The following is a 16,638-nucleotide window of genomic DNA, read 5'->3' as shown; positions in this document are numbered from 1 at the left end:
AACAAGGGTTTGTTTTTGGCAGCAAATGGTGTCTGAAGGACCAACCAAAGCCCATATTTTTATGAATTTCCAGTTCTACCCTTGACCACTCACCCACCACTGGGTTATCTCTTGCCTGCTTCACACTGCCAAAAAGACTCCTGCGTGGCTGGCTACTTCTTAACCCCATTTGTTCTTGATCTACCCCACATCAAACCTTTCTTTCTCCGTTGGTATCGATCCTTCAAACCATGGCTACAACCGGTATCGTTGCACCTGCTTCAATTTCTGGTAATTTCCACAATCTTTCATGTCTTTTACCCACATAATTTTCTGGGTTTTTTGTATCTTGTATTTCCCAGATAGGAGACGACATCTTTCTTGTTAAATCTTGCTTCTTTTTCTTGGATTTTGAAAATGATAACTTTTTGTACTGGTTGCTTTTGGTAATCATGGATGGACATTCTTGATCGGTTTCTTGTTTCATGCCCTAGTTAATATCGCCTTCTATCTTTGGGTTGTTCATATTCTTTTTCCTCTTGTTGAAGATCAAGAAAGAGAGTTATCAATCAATCCCGATATCCCATCAGTTTTTCTTCGGTCATACTGGTGATTTGTTATTATAACTTGCTAAACATGTTAATCTAAGCAAAGCTAGAATTGGTGAGGAGGAAAGTTCAGTTGTGAATCTGTTTTCCAATTTAGGCCCCATTGTTGTTATTCATCATGATTCATGAACAATGAATGTTAATTCTTTAGACCATTCATGATGAATGATTGTAATTATTCATTTGAAAATGGGATTCATCCTGAACTTTTAACTCATCTCATGTTATAATGAAGTAGAAAGGTGTTACATGATAGATTTACATCTGTTCGATCATGGGTGAGAGCAATGCTGTTCTTTAGCATGTTAAATGTTTGATTTTGAACAAGCCCCCAAAAAAATGGGGACTAATTTTACATTGTTTAGGGCATTTCATCAATGAATGTAAAACTATGGCCCACCTCAGTGCCTCTGTAATTTCTATCAGAAGACACAAGTAATATGTTTCATCATCGCCTCTGTAATATGTATATATGTATCTTTGTTATCCCATTTTACAGTGTAATCAAAAGCTTTAGGTGTAACAGAGCCTCTAAAAAAATTAGAACTTCCATTGGTGAGAGCCTAATATCTTTCCTGTTTCTACAATTTCATTTCTTGTGAACTCTTAATTCGATGTATGGTTTAGGATGTATCCTCCAAAAGGGATCCTATTGAGCAATGTGCATGTTTTAAGTTTCTCTTTTTTTTATTTCCTGAATGTGTCTATGATTAGATTTCTTTGTAATGGTATCTTATCTTGATGCAGTTCGAACTAGTCTTAAGGGACATGACGGTTGGTCTGGAAATTCTTGCTTGTATGGTAAAACACCTACTTTGACTCATCAAAGGAAGTCTAACCAACAAAGAACTCAGCGGAAGTTGGCAATTTCTGCACAATACAAGTAAGATACCTTCATGTCCAGCTTTTCTGATGGCAGTATATATATATGTATATAGGGTCAGGTTCAGGTTCAGTGGAACACCGCAAAAAAATGAAAAACTAAGGAACACCCTGATAAGCATTCATTTAGTGCATTTTGTTTGTTCATTGTATCTGTTTCATGTTTGCACACACTTCTATGCTTATTTCTCTCACCTGTCTCTTTGTATTTTATGGTTTTGCAAGCCAGGGGTTTTCGCAGAAATAGCCTTTGTATATCCCTTGGGGTGGAGGCATAAATAAATAAACAAGAGAAGCAAGCTACAAGTAAAAGAATAGAGAATTTTTTAAGACTCTGAAAGCAATTGAGAAAAAGAGGCTAAAACATGTAGAGTCCACTCATTCAAATCTTTCTTTGCAACTCTTTCCCTTATTCTGGCAATGTCTACCTCTTATAATGGGCCTTCTCTTAGAGCAAATATCTTTTTCTAGCTAGTGGTGACACCCTGACCTCTCCCTTATACCTTTATCTCTGATTCTATTTCTTGTGTGGTTAACCACATATCCACCTCAAGACCGCTGAAGTTGCATGTCGTATGCTTGTTTTATTATGTTTCAATCTAACACTTTAAGATTCCAAAGTGTTTGCTAACATGTTGGCGAGTCTCATGAATCAACACTATATCATCAACTAAAAAAGCATACACCATGGAACATGTACATCATCTCTAATATCTGTCTGAGTAAGTTCATCCATAACTAAAGCATAAAAATAAGGACTTGGGTGAATCTTGGTGGTAACCTTATGAAAAGCATTTGTCTTTTGCACGCTTCAATGTTTGATACTATGTGTATGTATGTATCTTAATTGCGTTCACATACATTGTAGAATGTTTTTCTTCTCAAGAGCCCACAACCTCACTTCTCTAGGCACCCTACTATATGCTTTCTTCCTATCCATAAATCACTGCCAAGTATATCCAAACATGTTCTATAATATCGAGGTGATTACTCATTTTAGAAACCTCCAAGTCACCTACTTTTGGTTTTGCATTAGACTAATGAGAATATAACAAAGTAGTGTCTTGTTTTCATCATTTATCTTGCAGGTTTATTTATGAAATTCATGGACCTTATTTCTATCGGTTAATTGTTTCATTTACATTTTCCCATTTTCTTCGCCACACAATCTTCCATATAAATTGGTTCTGCTTAAATACTTTTGCAGCTTTATCTTGTGATAATTTCTTTTTCTACTTTTCTTTGTATTCAGTGATCGTAGTGGTGGAGGCAGTGGTGATTTTGTTGCTGGTTTCTTTTTGGGGGGTGCATTATGTGGGACGCTGGCATACATATTTGCCCCACAGGTGAAACAACCAACTCATGGATGAATTTCTAGTTGATTCAGTAATTACTGTGTCATGCCACATAAGAGGCTGTTTGGTTGATTTTCCGTTAAGTCCTTAATGAATAAAGCTGTCTGTATAGATTGTGAATTTGGGAAGGGTTTTGTTTGGGAGGGCTTTTATTTGGGAAGGTGCGTGTTTTTTAATTGGGAGTGGCAGGTTTGAGAAAAAACTTGGCTTTCTGCATGAAGCTCCCGGCCCTCGAAGCTTACTGAATAAGCAACTTTCTGTATCATTAAGCCACTACCAAATAGTCAAGCATAGCTGACTGAATTAGCTGTGAGTCCCATTAAGCTCGTTAAGCTGCTAACAGACAAGCCCCAAGTATCTTTGCATATTCTAGGTTGTGAATGATTTTCGAGTATTCATTGCTATTTTTGCATGAATCAAGATTCATAGAAGCAATGTAGTAAGCTGTTTGCCTTTCGTGTTTTTATTGCTATCTTTGCATGGAAATAGCCGCTCTACTCTCTTGGGTAGATGTCAGGTGTTCGTACATATTACCCTCCTCAGACCCCACATTGGAGTGAGATATATTGGGTTCATTTGGTTTGGTTAGATGTGAATGTTATCCTAATTTTGTCAGCATTTTCCTTCAATCGCCAGATAAGACGATCTCTCTTGAATGAAGATGAATACGGATTTAGGAGAGCAAAGCGACCAATATACTATGATGAAGGTTTAGAGGTACATCTTTTTAATTTTTGTTTCGATTTTGCACCATTAAGCTCGTTTCTCAAACAGCTGAAATATGGTTCAGCCAGGTTCTCATTCTTGTTTTTGTTTGCAGAAAACCAGACAGACTTTGAATGCCAAAATAAGTCAGCTTAATTCTGCGATCGACAATGTGTCCTCACGGTTACGGGGTGGAAATAACATGCCTCAGGTGCCAGTCGAAACCGATCCAGAAGAAGCCACCATGTGAGAAGATTGGTATGATTTCAAATTGGTGAAGAAGAACAAGGATGTTTTGATATTTTGGAAACTATGGTTTACTTTTATCCATATGACATAAAAAGAATCTTGTGTACTTGATGATCACATCTGTTCTTCCATGAAATGCCTTTCTTTTCTCTTTTTAATCCAATGGGGTATGCTTAATTTGAATCAGATCTTTACTAATTAGCTTTTCGGAATCCAAAAGATTCATTATACATCTGCTAATTGCTAAACAATTCCGTACATAATATTTACAACTCAAAACCTGTCAAGAATAGCCTCATTTTTTTGGAAGGGTGTCCGAGGCTATACCTAGACTGATCCCGGCAAATCGTGACCGCATAATTCTCCATGGTCTTCCCTGCAAAAAGAAGTTGCAATTGAGTTTTACGTCACATGAAGGTTATAAGATCTTGATCCATTAATGAAGTCAAGGTTCTGAAGCTAACCTAATCAATCTCAATCATACTGCAATTATTATGCTCAACTGTAAAAGCATCTACAAAGCTAATTCATAAGATTATACAGATAATTATTCCTGTTTTTAATGGCAAATCTTAAATTTTGGAGGGCAAGAAACCTGTAAGAAGACACCAATGGGAATATGAGATGGTGGGTATAGTTTTATACACATCATCCATCTTCCAGGCATAACATAAACTACAGAAAGTTGAAAAAAAGGTTTTCTTTTTTGTAATTTAATATTCAAGGAAGCCATTGACAGCTAACGTATAAGATCATACATAAAGCAAGTAAAGTCAACCCCATCAGAAATCTGGTAATGTTTCTCTATGGTAAAGGGTTAGAAGGGATCTATCTTTGGTTGAATTCTGCAACTTAAATGGAATCACCAGGAAAGGAGGGGGGGTTTGAAAACAAGATGCGTAGAGGTTTCATTTAAGTCTCTTTCATGTTATTAAGATGTTCAATGGTGTTCTCCTATTTCACCAAAGATATGGACTGCACACCTTCTACATATTGAAATAATAACCCTGACTTGATATGCAACGGGTTTGTTCTTTTTTGGGTAGAGGTCGGATCTGCGTACATCTTATCCCTAGACCCTACTTCCAAGTGGAACATACTCGGGGCCTGTTTGTTAGCAACTTAATGAGCTTAATGAGACTCATAGCTTATTCGGTCAACTATAAATGATTGTGTGGTAGTGGCTTCATGATATAGAAAGTGGTTTATTCTATAAGCTTTTAGGAGAAAGCTTTATGCAAAAAGCCAAGTTTTTTTTTTTCCAAAGCTGCCCCTCCCGATTAAAAAATACCTCCTTCTATCTATGGAAGACCCTCCCAAACAAAAACCTTCACAATCTATAGATAGATTAATTAACACAGATATAGGACTTAACCAAACAACCCCTCATGAGTGTGTTTGGTTTATGCCAGCATTATAAGCTGAGGGATCCGAGCTCGACTGGTGCAGAAGAAAATTCATCTTCACTCAACACAGTTTGGTTCTACAAAATACATCCAATCACAGAACTGAAAAGGACATTCGATAGGTTCACTTCAACCATAGTCCATAGGTAATAAGTCATATTAAATATGCAATACCTGATAACAGTTTCATAGTTGATAGCACTTCTGTTACAAGTTGATATTTATATATACAAATTCTCTTGAAAATTAACTACCATATTAGGAATGCCCATGATATCCACCAATTAAGACCTGTTGCCAAAGATGATACAGGGTCTACCTATAGAAGTCACCCAATGGATCACTTCTGAATTCTGATGCTAAAAGCCATGCCTACCAGCTTAATGAGCTTAATGGAATTCACGACTTATTCAGTCAGCTATAGATGATTGTTTGGCAGTGGCTTAATAATATAGAAAGTGACTTATTCAGTAAGTTTCTAGGAGAGCTTTAGGCAGAAAGCCAAAGTTTTTTCCAAACATATGCCTCCCAATTAAAAAGCATGTTCCCATCTATGAAAATTTCCTTCCAAACAAAAATCTTTCCAATTTATACGGACAAGACTAATCCACCCACACAATTTTATTCTTACATGACTTAATGGAAACAACCAACAGCCCTTAAGCCTCCTACCGGGTAAAACACGGATGGTTAGTAATAAGATGAGTAAAAACTCAAATTGTAGCCATTACAAGTGATTCAAAAGCTTCCCAAGTGAATCTCTAAGCTTTTATAAATGTATTTGAAACAAGAACTAGACCCTCCAGGGTGTTTGGGAATTGAACAAAATCACAGAAGTCAAGAGATGGATACAATTTACAACAAAGAAGAAGAAGGAATGAATCATAAGATGTACCATAGCTTTCATCCAGATCCAAGACATCCCATCTGTGGCGCAAAGTGGGTCGAAATCTTTATCCAAAAAAACGTCAAGATCATCGTCATCAAACTGGTCCATAGATCATGGGCATGGGAATGGACAGAAGGAGGTGAGATCAAGATGGGGTGGATAATGGATTGTTGTTATGAAACAGAAGAAGAGAATTGGGATGAATTGATAAAATTGGAAAGCTATCATGGATCTTGATTTTGTGAGGGATCAAGATTCCAAAGCCATTGAAGTGGTTTTTCCCCATCCAAAATCAAAAGGGAACAGATAATCCTCCCCAAATAAGAAAAGTAGATTACATATAGCATCTTAACAAAATACCCAATATAAATCAATCATTAAAGCAACAATCGTTGATGTGGGTTTCTCCATAATCAGATTACGTGTTCACTTAACAGAAAATAGAAGTGTCCAATTTGGTTTTTCTAGAAATCTTTAGAAGAAAATATTTGAACAGTAAAGGAATGTGGCATCAGTGGAAACTGGACAAATTCCTTTATGGTTGTGGTGTGGGGACTATATCAACAGTCTCCTTTTTTTTTTATCTTCTACTTCTTTTTCATTTGCATGCAGTTGCCATTAACCCAAGACGTACAAACCAATCAAATGAGTTTGGTACATCCACTACCTTCTACCCACTGCCATTATCTCCATGGACCATCATCCTCACTTGTCAAAAGTTAACCTTCATATATTTTATAGGGCCAGAAATGAAAACATAGTCTCATCTTATGTCAAATTGTAACATAAATTATAAAAATTTGCTGGAAATCTTGAATAAAGATTGATGGGTATGATGGAAAGTTTGTCCAAAAAGATAAATGGACGTGACCCTCTTTATAGATATTTCTTTAACATGTTAAATGTGTGTATTTGATCAGGTCTCAAAATTTATGGGCTCACTGTTACATTGTTTAGAGTCTTTTAGGGTCACCTTATGTAGTTATGCTTCTTTAATTTCTTTCGGAAGACAAAAGTAATACCCATCATTGATCTTCACCTCTCTAATATGTGTGTATGTATATATATATATATATATATATATATATATTAATATATATATATATATTAATATATATATATATATGTGTGTGTGTGTTTTTATTTGTTTTGTCTTTGATCCCTCCGGACCCTCCCTCCTTCATGCTGTATCACCAAGCCAGAACCAATTATTGAGTTGGTTAAAAATCTTGATGAAGCCATATTCCCTCATGTGAACTTAATATAACCAAATGAATGTCATCTTTGATTCCAATGAAAGCAATCGATGAGATAAATTACTTTTTGTTGGTAAATGATGGTTGGTTGAAGATATTAATGCAAAAAAGTTTATGGGTTTTTTAAGGTGTCTCTTTAAGAAGGGCAAAAGAAATAGAAGGAAAAAGAAAATCAATAATAAATCTTGAAATCTATTTAATTAAAAAAAATGAAAATAGAAAAAGGTAGCAGCAGGGAAAATGGAAAGGGGGTCGTAGGTCTGGCAAAAGATAAAGAAATATGAAGACAAGACAGGCAGGCAGCACGCGAGCGACTGGGCAAGGATGTTTGGCTTATGGTACAACAACAATTGCACAGTGTACCAGTCAATAGCTATGCACCGACCCTAATGAATGATTAGCTTCCTCCCCTCTCTTCACCCATCTTTGTTTGTAAGAAAATAATGCTCTACTCATCATATACTTCCTACCATTAGCAATCTTTCTCTTTTTATCTCTCGTTTGGCCTTCTTGGGGCTCTGTTAATAATCAAGATTTTCTCCCAATTAACCATCTTATAACACCACCATATCTGCCTGCAAAAACCCATCTCAAGAAAAGTGTCACCATTCCATCAGTTCCAGTTGCATCATGTCTGCCAAATCCAAGTAAACTTCTCAAATTACTCTTATTTCTTGTTATTTTTATGCAATCTATACTTGATTGTCTTCTTTCCATTTTGGATTTAGTTCTTAACCCACTTCCCCTTTTACTTCTTTTCAGTAATCTTGGCTTTCACTCTCCAGATCTGCACATTTTCTACCCTTTGATCCATATCTTTTCAAGAATCTAAACTAACCCCTTGTTTATTTACCCTTTTTCTTGTTCAAAGTTAACAACTTTCCCTTAATATCTACAAAATTTAAAGATCCCACAAGCAAGGAGAAGGGATTCAGGGAAGATGTTATGTTTTACCAGTTTCTTGTTCTAATTCTTCTTTACTTTGCTTTCTTTTCTTTAATTTTCTCTAAATCCTGTGTAAATTTTGGGTTCTTTGTTCTGCATTTGTTTGTCAATTCTCATGTGCTTAACGCTCTTATCTTTTATCTGTTTTCACTTGTTTATGTTTATGCTCATATCATAGAATATAGATCCTCCATTGCCTTATCCAAATGATATAATGAATGGATCCCAGTGATTTTTTGGTTTTATGTATCAGTGAATGTGACTAATAATGTTGAAATTCGACAGATCCTCTTCGTCCGAAACTCCTCCCACCACAAAAAATCCCATCAGCAAAACATCACCAGCAACACCCAGAATCAGTAAACTCAGCAGGGGAGTAGCGAAATCCGAAACTGATTCGCCATCTCCCCTCCAAACCACAAGAACGTCTGTAGATCGGTCCCCACGACCTGTTGCTTCAAAGACTCCGGTAGATCGTCGGTCCCCAAAGATCAGCACCCTTGCCGAAGTAAGTTCCTTCAAAATGTAGACTAGGCCCAGTTCTTTGTTTCACTTTGTTAGCAGCTTAATGAGCTTAATGGGACTCACCACTTATTTGGTGAGCTATACAGGGCTGTTTGATAGTGGCTTAATATAGAAAGTGACTTATTAAGTAAGTTTCTAGGTGGGAGCTTTATGCAAAAAGCCAAGTTAGGTTCCCAATTAAAAAGCATGCTCGTTCCATTTATGAAAAAACACACCGGCACAAAAACCTTCCAAATCTATACAGACAGATTAATCCATACAAAGACTTAATGGAAAACCAACCATACAGCCTCTTAGTATACTTCTAGCATTTCTTTGAAAACCGAACAATCATCATATTCTACATGATCACATTGTGGGTGATCTCTAGTGAACAGTTACTTCATTCCAGAATGATTTATATGTTCAATTGAGAGTATGATCATAGCTGATTTTTCTATGTGGGTTTCCAGAAACCAGCTCCAAGGGCGGCGGTGACACCAAAGGGATTAGAGTTACAAGCTCAATTGAATGCTCTTCAGGATGATCTTAAAAAAGCCGAAGAAAAGTTGGTATGTGTTGAGAAAGAGAAAGAAAAGGCGATCAATGAACTGAAAGAAGCACAGAGATTATCTGAGGGCACGAATGAAAAGCTCCGGGAGGCCCTTGTGGCTCAAAAGATGGCCGAAGAGAGTAGTGAGATAGAGAAGTTTCGTGCTGTTGAGATGGAACAAGCGGGAATTGAGGCTGCTCAGAAGAAGGAAGAAAAGTGGGAGAAAGAACTGGAATCCGTTAAGAACCAACATTCTTTAGACATGGCTGCTCTTCTTTCCGCCACTCAAGAGCTTGAAAAAGTGAAGCAAGAATTGGCGATGACCTGTGACGCCAAAGATCAGGCTCTGACCCACGCAGATGACGCAACTAAGATCGCTGAAATCCAGGTGGCAAAAGTAGAGACATTGTCGAATGAGGTCACACGATTGAAGGGATTGCTGAATTCCAAGTTTGAGACAGAGGCGGATCAAAGTAACAAGTTGGTGACTGAGCTGAATTTGGAGATTGATACTTTGAAATCAGAGGCTGAGCAGAGTAACAAGTTGGTATTGGAGCTGAAATCGGAGATAGAGACGCTGAAATCTGAAGGTCATGAAAATGACAAATTGGTGTCGGAGCTGAAATCGGAGGTGGGATTTCTAAAATCAGAGGAAGAGGCGTTGAAATTAGAGATCAAGACTCTGAATGAAGAACTAAAGAAAGCTAAAGTTTACAAGGAGAAATTACTTGAAAGAGAGGCTTCGTTGGAGGAAATAAACATCGAGTTGGAGGCTGCAAGAATGTCTGAATCTTATGCACGTAACTTAATGGAGGAATGGAAAACTAAAGTGGAAGAACTAGATTTGCAGGCGGAGGAAGCCAAGAGATTAGAGAGGTCTGCTTCTTCATCTCTGGAGTCAGTGGTCAAAGAATTAGAGGGGAGCAATAATTTGTTGCGAAATGCAGAGTCTGAACTTGCTTCTCTTAAAGAGAAGGTGGGTTTGTTAGAAATGTCAAATGTGAGACAACGAGGGGATCTTGAGGAGTCGGAACGCAGCCTTCAGAAAGTGAAGGAAGATGCGTCTGAAATGGCGAAGAAAGTTGAATTCTTGAAGTTGGAGCTTGAAACGGTAAAGGAGGAGAGAACACAGGCGTTGGAACACGAGAAACTTGCTGCTAGCAGCGTTCAAACTCTTTTGGAAGAAAAGAACAAACTCATGAGCGAGTTGGAAACATCGAAGGATGAGGAGGAAAAGAGCAAGAAAGCGTTGGAAAGCTTAGCGTCGGCCTTACATGAAGTTTCTGCAGAAGCACGAGAAGCAAAAGAAAAGCTACTGTCCAATGAATCTGAGCACGATAATTACGAATCACAAATAGAAGATCTGAAACAGGCTCTGCAAGCGACGAACGAAAAGTATCAGAACATGATCGATGATGCAAAACACGAGATTGATATGCTCATGAATACGATTGAACAAGCTAAACATAACCATCAAGATACAGAATCTGAGTGGAAAGAAAAGGAGCTACATTTGATGGATTGTGTTAAGCAGTCGAAAGAAGAGAACATTTCGCTCGAAAAGGAAGTAGGCAGGTTAGCTAATTTGCTTAAAGAGACAGAGGAAGAAGCGTATGCCTCCAACGAAGAAAGAGCGCAGCTCAAGAACATATTGAAAGAAGCCGAATCTGAGGTTACATATCTTAAGGAAGTTCTTGGTGAGGCAAAAGCCGAGAGCATGAATTTGAAGGAGAGTCTAATGGACAAAGAAAACGAGTTGCAAAGTCTTGATCAAGAAATCTTGGAGCTTCACAAGAAGGTGGAGGAGTTGTCAAAGTTGGTTGAGGAGGCAGCTGCCAAAGAACGAGTCGAAGAAAATGATGACATCACGGATAGTGAAAAAGACTATGACATGCTTCCGAAGGTGGTAGAGTTTTCTGAACACAATGGAGATGGAAGAGACGAGATGCCAAAATCCGAACAACCTCCAAAAGAAACACCATGGACTGAGAATGAAGTTTTGCAAAAAGATGCAACGGTGAAGGATGCTGCTACTAAGGATTCAGGGGTTATGAATGGAGAACATAAAGAGAGCGAAAAAGAAGCAGGAAAGGGAAATGAAGATTCAGTAGAAGTTGAATTTAAGATGTGGGAAAGCTGCAAGATTGAAGAAAAAGACTTGTCACCCGACAGAGATGGAGCTCATGAAGAATCTTTCGAGGATGAAGTGGATTCAAAAACGGAAGGTGGTGAAGGGTACGATCAGATAAATGGTACAGAAAACATAGACAATGGTAGCAACTCACCGTCAAAGCAGCCGCAGCAAGTGAAGAAGAAGAAACCTTTGCTCCGTAAGTTTGGAAGCCTGCTGAAGAAGAAGAGCACAAGCAACAACCAGAAGTAGGGGGCACGACCATGGTCGAGTAGTGAAAAGAGGTATATCGATGTTTACATGTGTTTGTGTCCCTTTTTTTTTTTCTTTTGATACAATGTCTTTTTTTTCCATGATTTTAAACAATGGGTAATTACGTATCATCTACGGAGATTTGTTTGTTATTATTATTATTATTTTGTGTATGCTATTCCAATTTCCATGAGTCTTGTATGTTATTTTCCCCTTGTATGTTACTTAGAAAGTTGATTGGAATTTGGGAAGAAGTGTTAACTTTTGAGGAAGATAATAGCAGCTTAATGTGGTTTCAGAAGTTGAGATTTGTTGCATTTGAAGATGAAGCAATAATGAACTCAGATGTCATCTGCATCTTGTTCCTTCTATATTTTATTTGATATGATCTGTTTACAGTTAGTGTCTGCAAGTGCTGATCTCAGATACCCTCAGCCCCATGTGTTTTCCAGTGCTGTGGGATTCTTAAAAATCTTTATAGGTTAAGCCAAGAGTACATGCACATGCACACTCACTTTAAGCTACTGTCCCTCCTCCTTTTCAATAATTCAATTATATAACGAGTACCAACTGGCAGCATAATAAGTCAGACAATGTATTTGATCCATGTGGTACAGCACACCAGTTTTCTTTCAGGCAGTCTGCTCTATTTTTACGTCATTCACTTGAAGCTTTAACTTAAAGTTGTCTAGGCTTTGCTTAATAGAGTAGAAGGTAGTCGACAGCTTATTCATCACACCAAACAAACAAAAATATAGCTTCATTCACACGGACAACTTAATCTACACAGACAAGCATAATCCATACGGGATTAATGGAAAAACAACCAAACAGCTCTAAGGGCCCGCTTGTTAGCAGTTTAATGAGCTTAATGGAACTTAGGTTCATTCGGTCAGCTATACATGACTATGTGGTAGCGGCATAATGATATGCCCCTCCCAATAAAAAAGGATGCACCTTCCATCTATGAAAAAGAACTCTCTAAAACAAACTTCTCAATCCATATAGACAGATTAATGGATATGGACAAAATTTTATCCATACCCAGACTTATTGGAGGAGCTTTACATAGAAAGCCCAAGTTTTTTTCTACCTTCCTCTCCCAATTAAAAAATACACACCTTCCATCTATGAAAAAACTCTCTAAAACAAAATATTCTCTATCCATATAGACAGATTAATCGACACATACAACTTTATCCATACAAGACTTTATTAAAAAAACCCAACCAAACAGCCCCTAAGATATCTTTGTTTCACACAATTTAACTGTCTTCAACTATCCCTAGATAGTAATAGCAGTCAAGGATTGTGTAGATCAAATATATGTCTTCATTTCCTATGCACCTACAGGCTACAGCTCAAAGCAAACCTATGTTGACAAGATTTGGTTCAATATACAACAAGACCTCTAAAAGAGATGTCAAACAATCAATATATTTATGTATTCTTTCATATTCCTCATCAAAATCCATCAAACAAACATATGAAATTATGGTGAAGTCGCTATGAAAACACCCGACAGGAAATTTACAGAAGTCAAACCCCAGTATTCAGATTCATACTATAAGATTGACAGACTTATTGTTTCGCTTCAAACCAAATTAAGATGAAAATGAAACAACACTGAAGAGGGGTGGAAATGAAAATCATGGCCTCCTGGCCCCAGGTTTTACAATTAAGTTTATACATGATCACTGTCAGCACCCTCAATTGTAATGCTTCTCTTGCCCTGTGTCATTGGTAGAAGGCAGCTTTTGTCTCTGTATTTGACCCGTTTCGGGCCATTCTTCTCGCCCTTCTTCCATACTCTTGCGCTTACCAACTTCAATCCTCTCCTCATATATGTCACTAGAAGTGTAACAAGCTCTCTGCAAGTGAAGAGGTTATGATCATTAATGAGTATGTAAACTCACCATTACCAATTTCCAATCTCCAATAATCATGATCATTAAAATTATGTTATATAGGATTCTATTTAGGAAAAACCATTGATTACCCCCCCCCCCCTTCCACTCAATAAAATTCCATTAGAGAAAATAAGAGGTATTTTCTAAATTTGGGATATGAAATGACATAATTATCCCAATTCAAATTTTCCATTATAATCACTAGTCAATCACTACCAAGTAGTATATAGAGGGAGACAAATTGTTAATGATAGTTTCATCTTTGTTTGGAATGTAGAGAACAATAAATGCCAAAATACTTGGTTAAGAATACTCGTTCGGAGCTTCAACAACCCTTCATCCCATAAAAGTCGCAAAATTTCCATTTCACGAACATTTCCTTTTTAACTCATCATTACGAAATAATTGTTGATTTTAATCAACAAGAATGTTCTATTTTGTCCTTATTAAGGGGTGCTTTAGACATTTAGCCTGCAGCAAGACACCTGTATCAGACTATGTGTTCAGTCATATGTTGAAATATTTATGGCATGAAAGGGTGGATGAAAAGGAGGATTTGCAAGACCTAGGCCAATCTCAAAATACATAAGACAGGATACTAGACAACATAAATCCGGACCGCTTGCCAAAATTGCACAAGATTCATCTTCAGAAAGTATCATGACATTTGCCGAAGTACCCAAAAAAAATCATCAACTTTGGTGCGTAAAGCATGTTTTTGCCTATTGGGTTGGTGTTCCCATTAAATTGAGTGATAAAAGCATCATGTGATGTGCAGACCATGCATATGTTGTCAAAATATATTTACTTTCCCAAATCCCACCATTCTTCATCTCTCTCTTTAGAAACTGATAGGTGATGACAGCATTTGAACAAGTCTCCACTCTTTATGCTTTTTTCTCTATGGTAATCTACGGTATACTTACGCATGCAAGCACTCATTTCATGTCAAACTGGCTACAAGTCAAATGTAGAACTTTTTTACTTCATGGTCATCAAATAAAGCAAGAATGAAGAAATTACACTTACAAAGGTGAACATGGAGACCGACCGCCATTCACATAGTAAATGAACAAATATGCATCATAATGTTGGCCATTGATAAAATAGAAGGCATGCAGCCTCCTTATGCAGAGGAAGGACATTTTCTGGTATAAATGGATGGCAGAATTGTTGTAAGAAATTACATGCAGGTAAACCGCTCTGCAGTTTGGCATATTTGAAGCATACTTGATCACCTCTCGGATGAGTGAAGTGGCTGAAAATTCAACATATCAATTTACTATTTATTAGAAGAGTTATTTAAGAAAATGTGTCACGGAAATGGAAGAGTCGCCTTACCTATACCAAAATTTCTATAAGACTCTACAACGCCTAGTGTCAGAATATAAACTAGAGTCTGATCAGATCTTGATTTGTCAAACCTGAGCATGTCTTCTATCTGCAAATTGGATCTCAATTAGTGTACTTGTTTCAAGTATAAGCAATACTGGCGGGAAAAGGTTATTTTTTGCTATAGTCAGATACCATAATGAGAAATCACCTCACTTTCTTTTGCCATAACAATTCTTGCAGTGACAAATCCAATAAGTTCATCACTTTCACCATTAGGACGATTGCGGTCAACTGCTCCCCAAGAAACTATATCACGGCCATGGACAACATTGTGGAAGAATTCAATTTCATACCTATAATAACCATAAAGCTTCTTGTTGAATAAGTATTTTGTATTTTTTGATGGAATCACTTCATTCACCAGAAAGCCATACACAAGAAATTGGCAGTTTTAAATTTCAATTAAAAAAAGGATCTTCTAACCTGATGGGAAAAAGATCACCGTGAATCTTTACAAGAACTTCTAAATCGGCGGGTTGTATAGGCCTGTAAGATATGGTTGGATGGCGAGATGCACTCAAGTTCATCATTGAATAGCAAGGCATTTAATTCCCAACGAAAGTCGGATGTACAACTGGAACTGAAACGAAGGTTTCTCCTTCCATTTATGTCACTCGACCACAACAAGCCATGCAGAAGTCACCAAAACTAGTAGATGACTGCGAAAACCATGCATATTAGAAAAAAAATTGACGAACTCATGTGTTATTAACGAAATTCCTGACAAAGAGAAAAGTAATTAGGAAACAAGCATGCTTTGATGGCATTACTTATATCATTAACCAAGTATGCATAAACTAAAGGATCCTTTCAATCCTTCATGAATTAGAAATCTCATAACTATCCTTCCACAAGATCTTTAGGGATTACCATTTCTTTATCATTAATAAAGACTGAAACCCATAGCTACTAAAAGCCCTCTTCCACCTAACCTAAGAAACCAGATCATCTACAAGAAAGAGAGCATGCATATAACTAAAAAAGATTCAAACAGTAACATATACCACACACAATGAGCTGCAATCTTTGAAATTACATGTTGCTGATCACCATAAACGACTACAACTTGCCCCAATTGGGAAAGTGATTCCATATATTATTTAGGGATGAAGGGGCAATCGAGATAAAGATTGTATTTCAAATCTTAATCAAACGATCGGCAAATGAAGCAAAACTGAAACCGAAAGTAACAAGATGATGAATTGAATTGAACTGAATTGAGATGAAAGTGTTAAGGTCTTACCACATCGTTAAGCGGCGAGATTAGGTTGAATCAGAGATGTGTATGGTGTTGTTTATACGTAGATAAAGATAAAGGGGGTGAAGAGGAGGGAGATCGGAGATGAAGGGAAATTGGAAAAGTTGGAAGAAAGGAATCTAATTGTGATGAACAGAAAAAGAAACAAGAACAAGAAACTTGAACAGGGTTTGGTCGGGTCAACGACCCGGTTTGTGTTAGACCCGATTCCCAATTCGAAATTTGGTTTGCTATTTTCATGGTGTTGTAATAAAATTAAACGGGTAAATTGTATGAAAAAGTAACGTAATTTAACTTGATTTTTATCTTACGTAATATACTTTTAAAACTTTTGTTTTGGAATCTAAAATGTAAAGTTTTA

General features: G+C 37.1%; 3 protein-coding genes and 1 long non-coding RNA gene across 4 annotated transcripts; 2 read left to right on the top strand and 2 right to left on the bottom strand.

Moving 5' to 3' along the window:
- Nucleotides 1-89: 89 nt before the first annotated feature.
- Nucleotides 90-3,941, top strand: LOC112509980. The gene is made up of 5 exons (XM_025115224.1): nt 90-270; nt 1,335-1,470; nt 2,722-2,815; nt 3,461-3,541; nt 3,645-3,941. The coding sequence occupies exons 1-5, from the start codon at nt 231-233 to the stop codon at nt 3,777-3,779; spliced, it is 486 nt and encodes a 161-aa protein (XP_024970992.1). The 5' UTR covers nt 90-230; the 3' UTR covers nt 3,780-3,941.
- Nucleotides 3,942-3,954: 13 nt separating this feature from the next.
- On the bottom strand, nt 3,955-6,542 carry LOC112509981. The gene is made up of 2 exons (XR_003068873.1): nt 6,080-6,542; nt 3,955-4,154 (listed from the first exon to the last, which is right to left on the bottom strand). It is a non-coding gene; the product is annotated as an uncharacterized LOC112509981 (long non-coding RNA).
- Nucleotides 6,543-7,779: 1,237 nt separating this feature from the next.
- Nucleotides 7,780-12,011, top strand: LOC112509431 (WEB family protein At5g16730, chloroplastic-like). Its single transcript, XM_025114387.1, has 3 exons — nt 7,780-7,976; nt 8,560-8,782; nt 9,252-12,011. Exons 1-3 carry the CDS (start codon nt 7,960-7,962, stop codon nt 11,712-11,714), a joined length of 2,703 nt encoding a protein of 900 aa, XP_024970155.1. The 5' UTR covers nt 7,780-7,959; the 3' UTR covers nt 11,715-12,011.
- A 1,131-nt stretch (nt 12,012-13,142) lies between these two features.
- On the bottom strand, nt 13,143-16,407 carry LOC112509307 (histone acetyltransferase MCC1). Its single transcript, XM_025114189.1, has 6 exons — nt 16,263-16,407; nt 15,443-15,678; nt 15,168-15,312; nt 14,966-15,065; nt 14,654-14,882; nt 13,143-13,585 (listed from the first exon to the last, which is right to left on the bottom strand). The coding sequence occupies exons 2-6, from the start codon at nt 15,562-15,564 to the stop codon at nt 13,399-13,401; spliced, it is 783 nt and encodes a 260-aa protein (XP_024969957.1). The 5' UTR covers nt 15,565-15,678; nt 16,263-16,407; the 3' UTR covers nt 13,143-13,398.
- Between the last annotated feature and the right edge of the window lie 231 nt (nt 16,408-16,638).

This window comes from Cynara cardunculus, assembly GCF_001531365.2.
Source record: "Cynara cardunculus var. scolymus isolate 2C chromosome LG 3, CcrdV1, whole genome shotgun sequence".
Lineage (NCBI taxonomy): Eukaryota > Viridiplantae > Streptophyta > Magnoliopsida > Asterales > Asteraceae > Cynara > Cynara cardunculus.
This window is presented reverse-complemented; position numbering and strand designations above follow the sequence as displayed.

Excerpts from the sequence above, each read along its gene's own strand:
- LOC112509980 (XM_025115224.1), top strand. The coding sequence starts at position 231 with ATGGCTACAACCGGTATCGTTGCACCTGCTTCAATTTCTG. Across the intron at positions 1,471-2,721 it reads GCAATTTCTGCACAATACAA|TGATCGTAGTGGTGGAGGCA; the intron begins GTAAGATACCTT and ends CTTTGTATTCAG. Across the intron at positions 2,816-3,460 it reads CATACATATTTGCCCCACAG|ATAAGACGATCTCTCTTGAA; the intron begins GTGAAACAACCA and ends TTCAATCGCCAG.
- LOC112509431 (XM_025114387.1), top strand. Across the intron at positions 8,783-9,251 it reads AGATCAGCACCCTTGCCGAA|AAACCAGCTCCAAGGGCGGC; the intron begins GTAAGTTCCTTC and ends GTGGGTTTCCAG.
- LOC112509307 (XM_025114189.1), bottom strand. The coding sequence starts at position 15,564 with ATGCCTTGCTATTCAATGATGAACTTGAGTGCATCTCGCCATCCAACC. Across the intron at positions 15,066-15,167 it reads TTATGGCAAAAGAAAGTGAG|ATAGAAGACATGCTCAGGTT; the intron begins GTGATTTCTCAT and ends TCCAATTTGCAG. Across the intron at positions 14,883-14,965 it reads TTATAGAAATTTTGGTATAG|CCACTTCACTCATCCGAGAG; the intron begins GTAAGGCGACTC and ends TTGAATTTTCAG.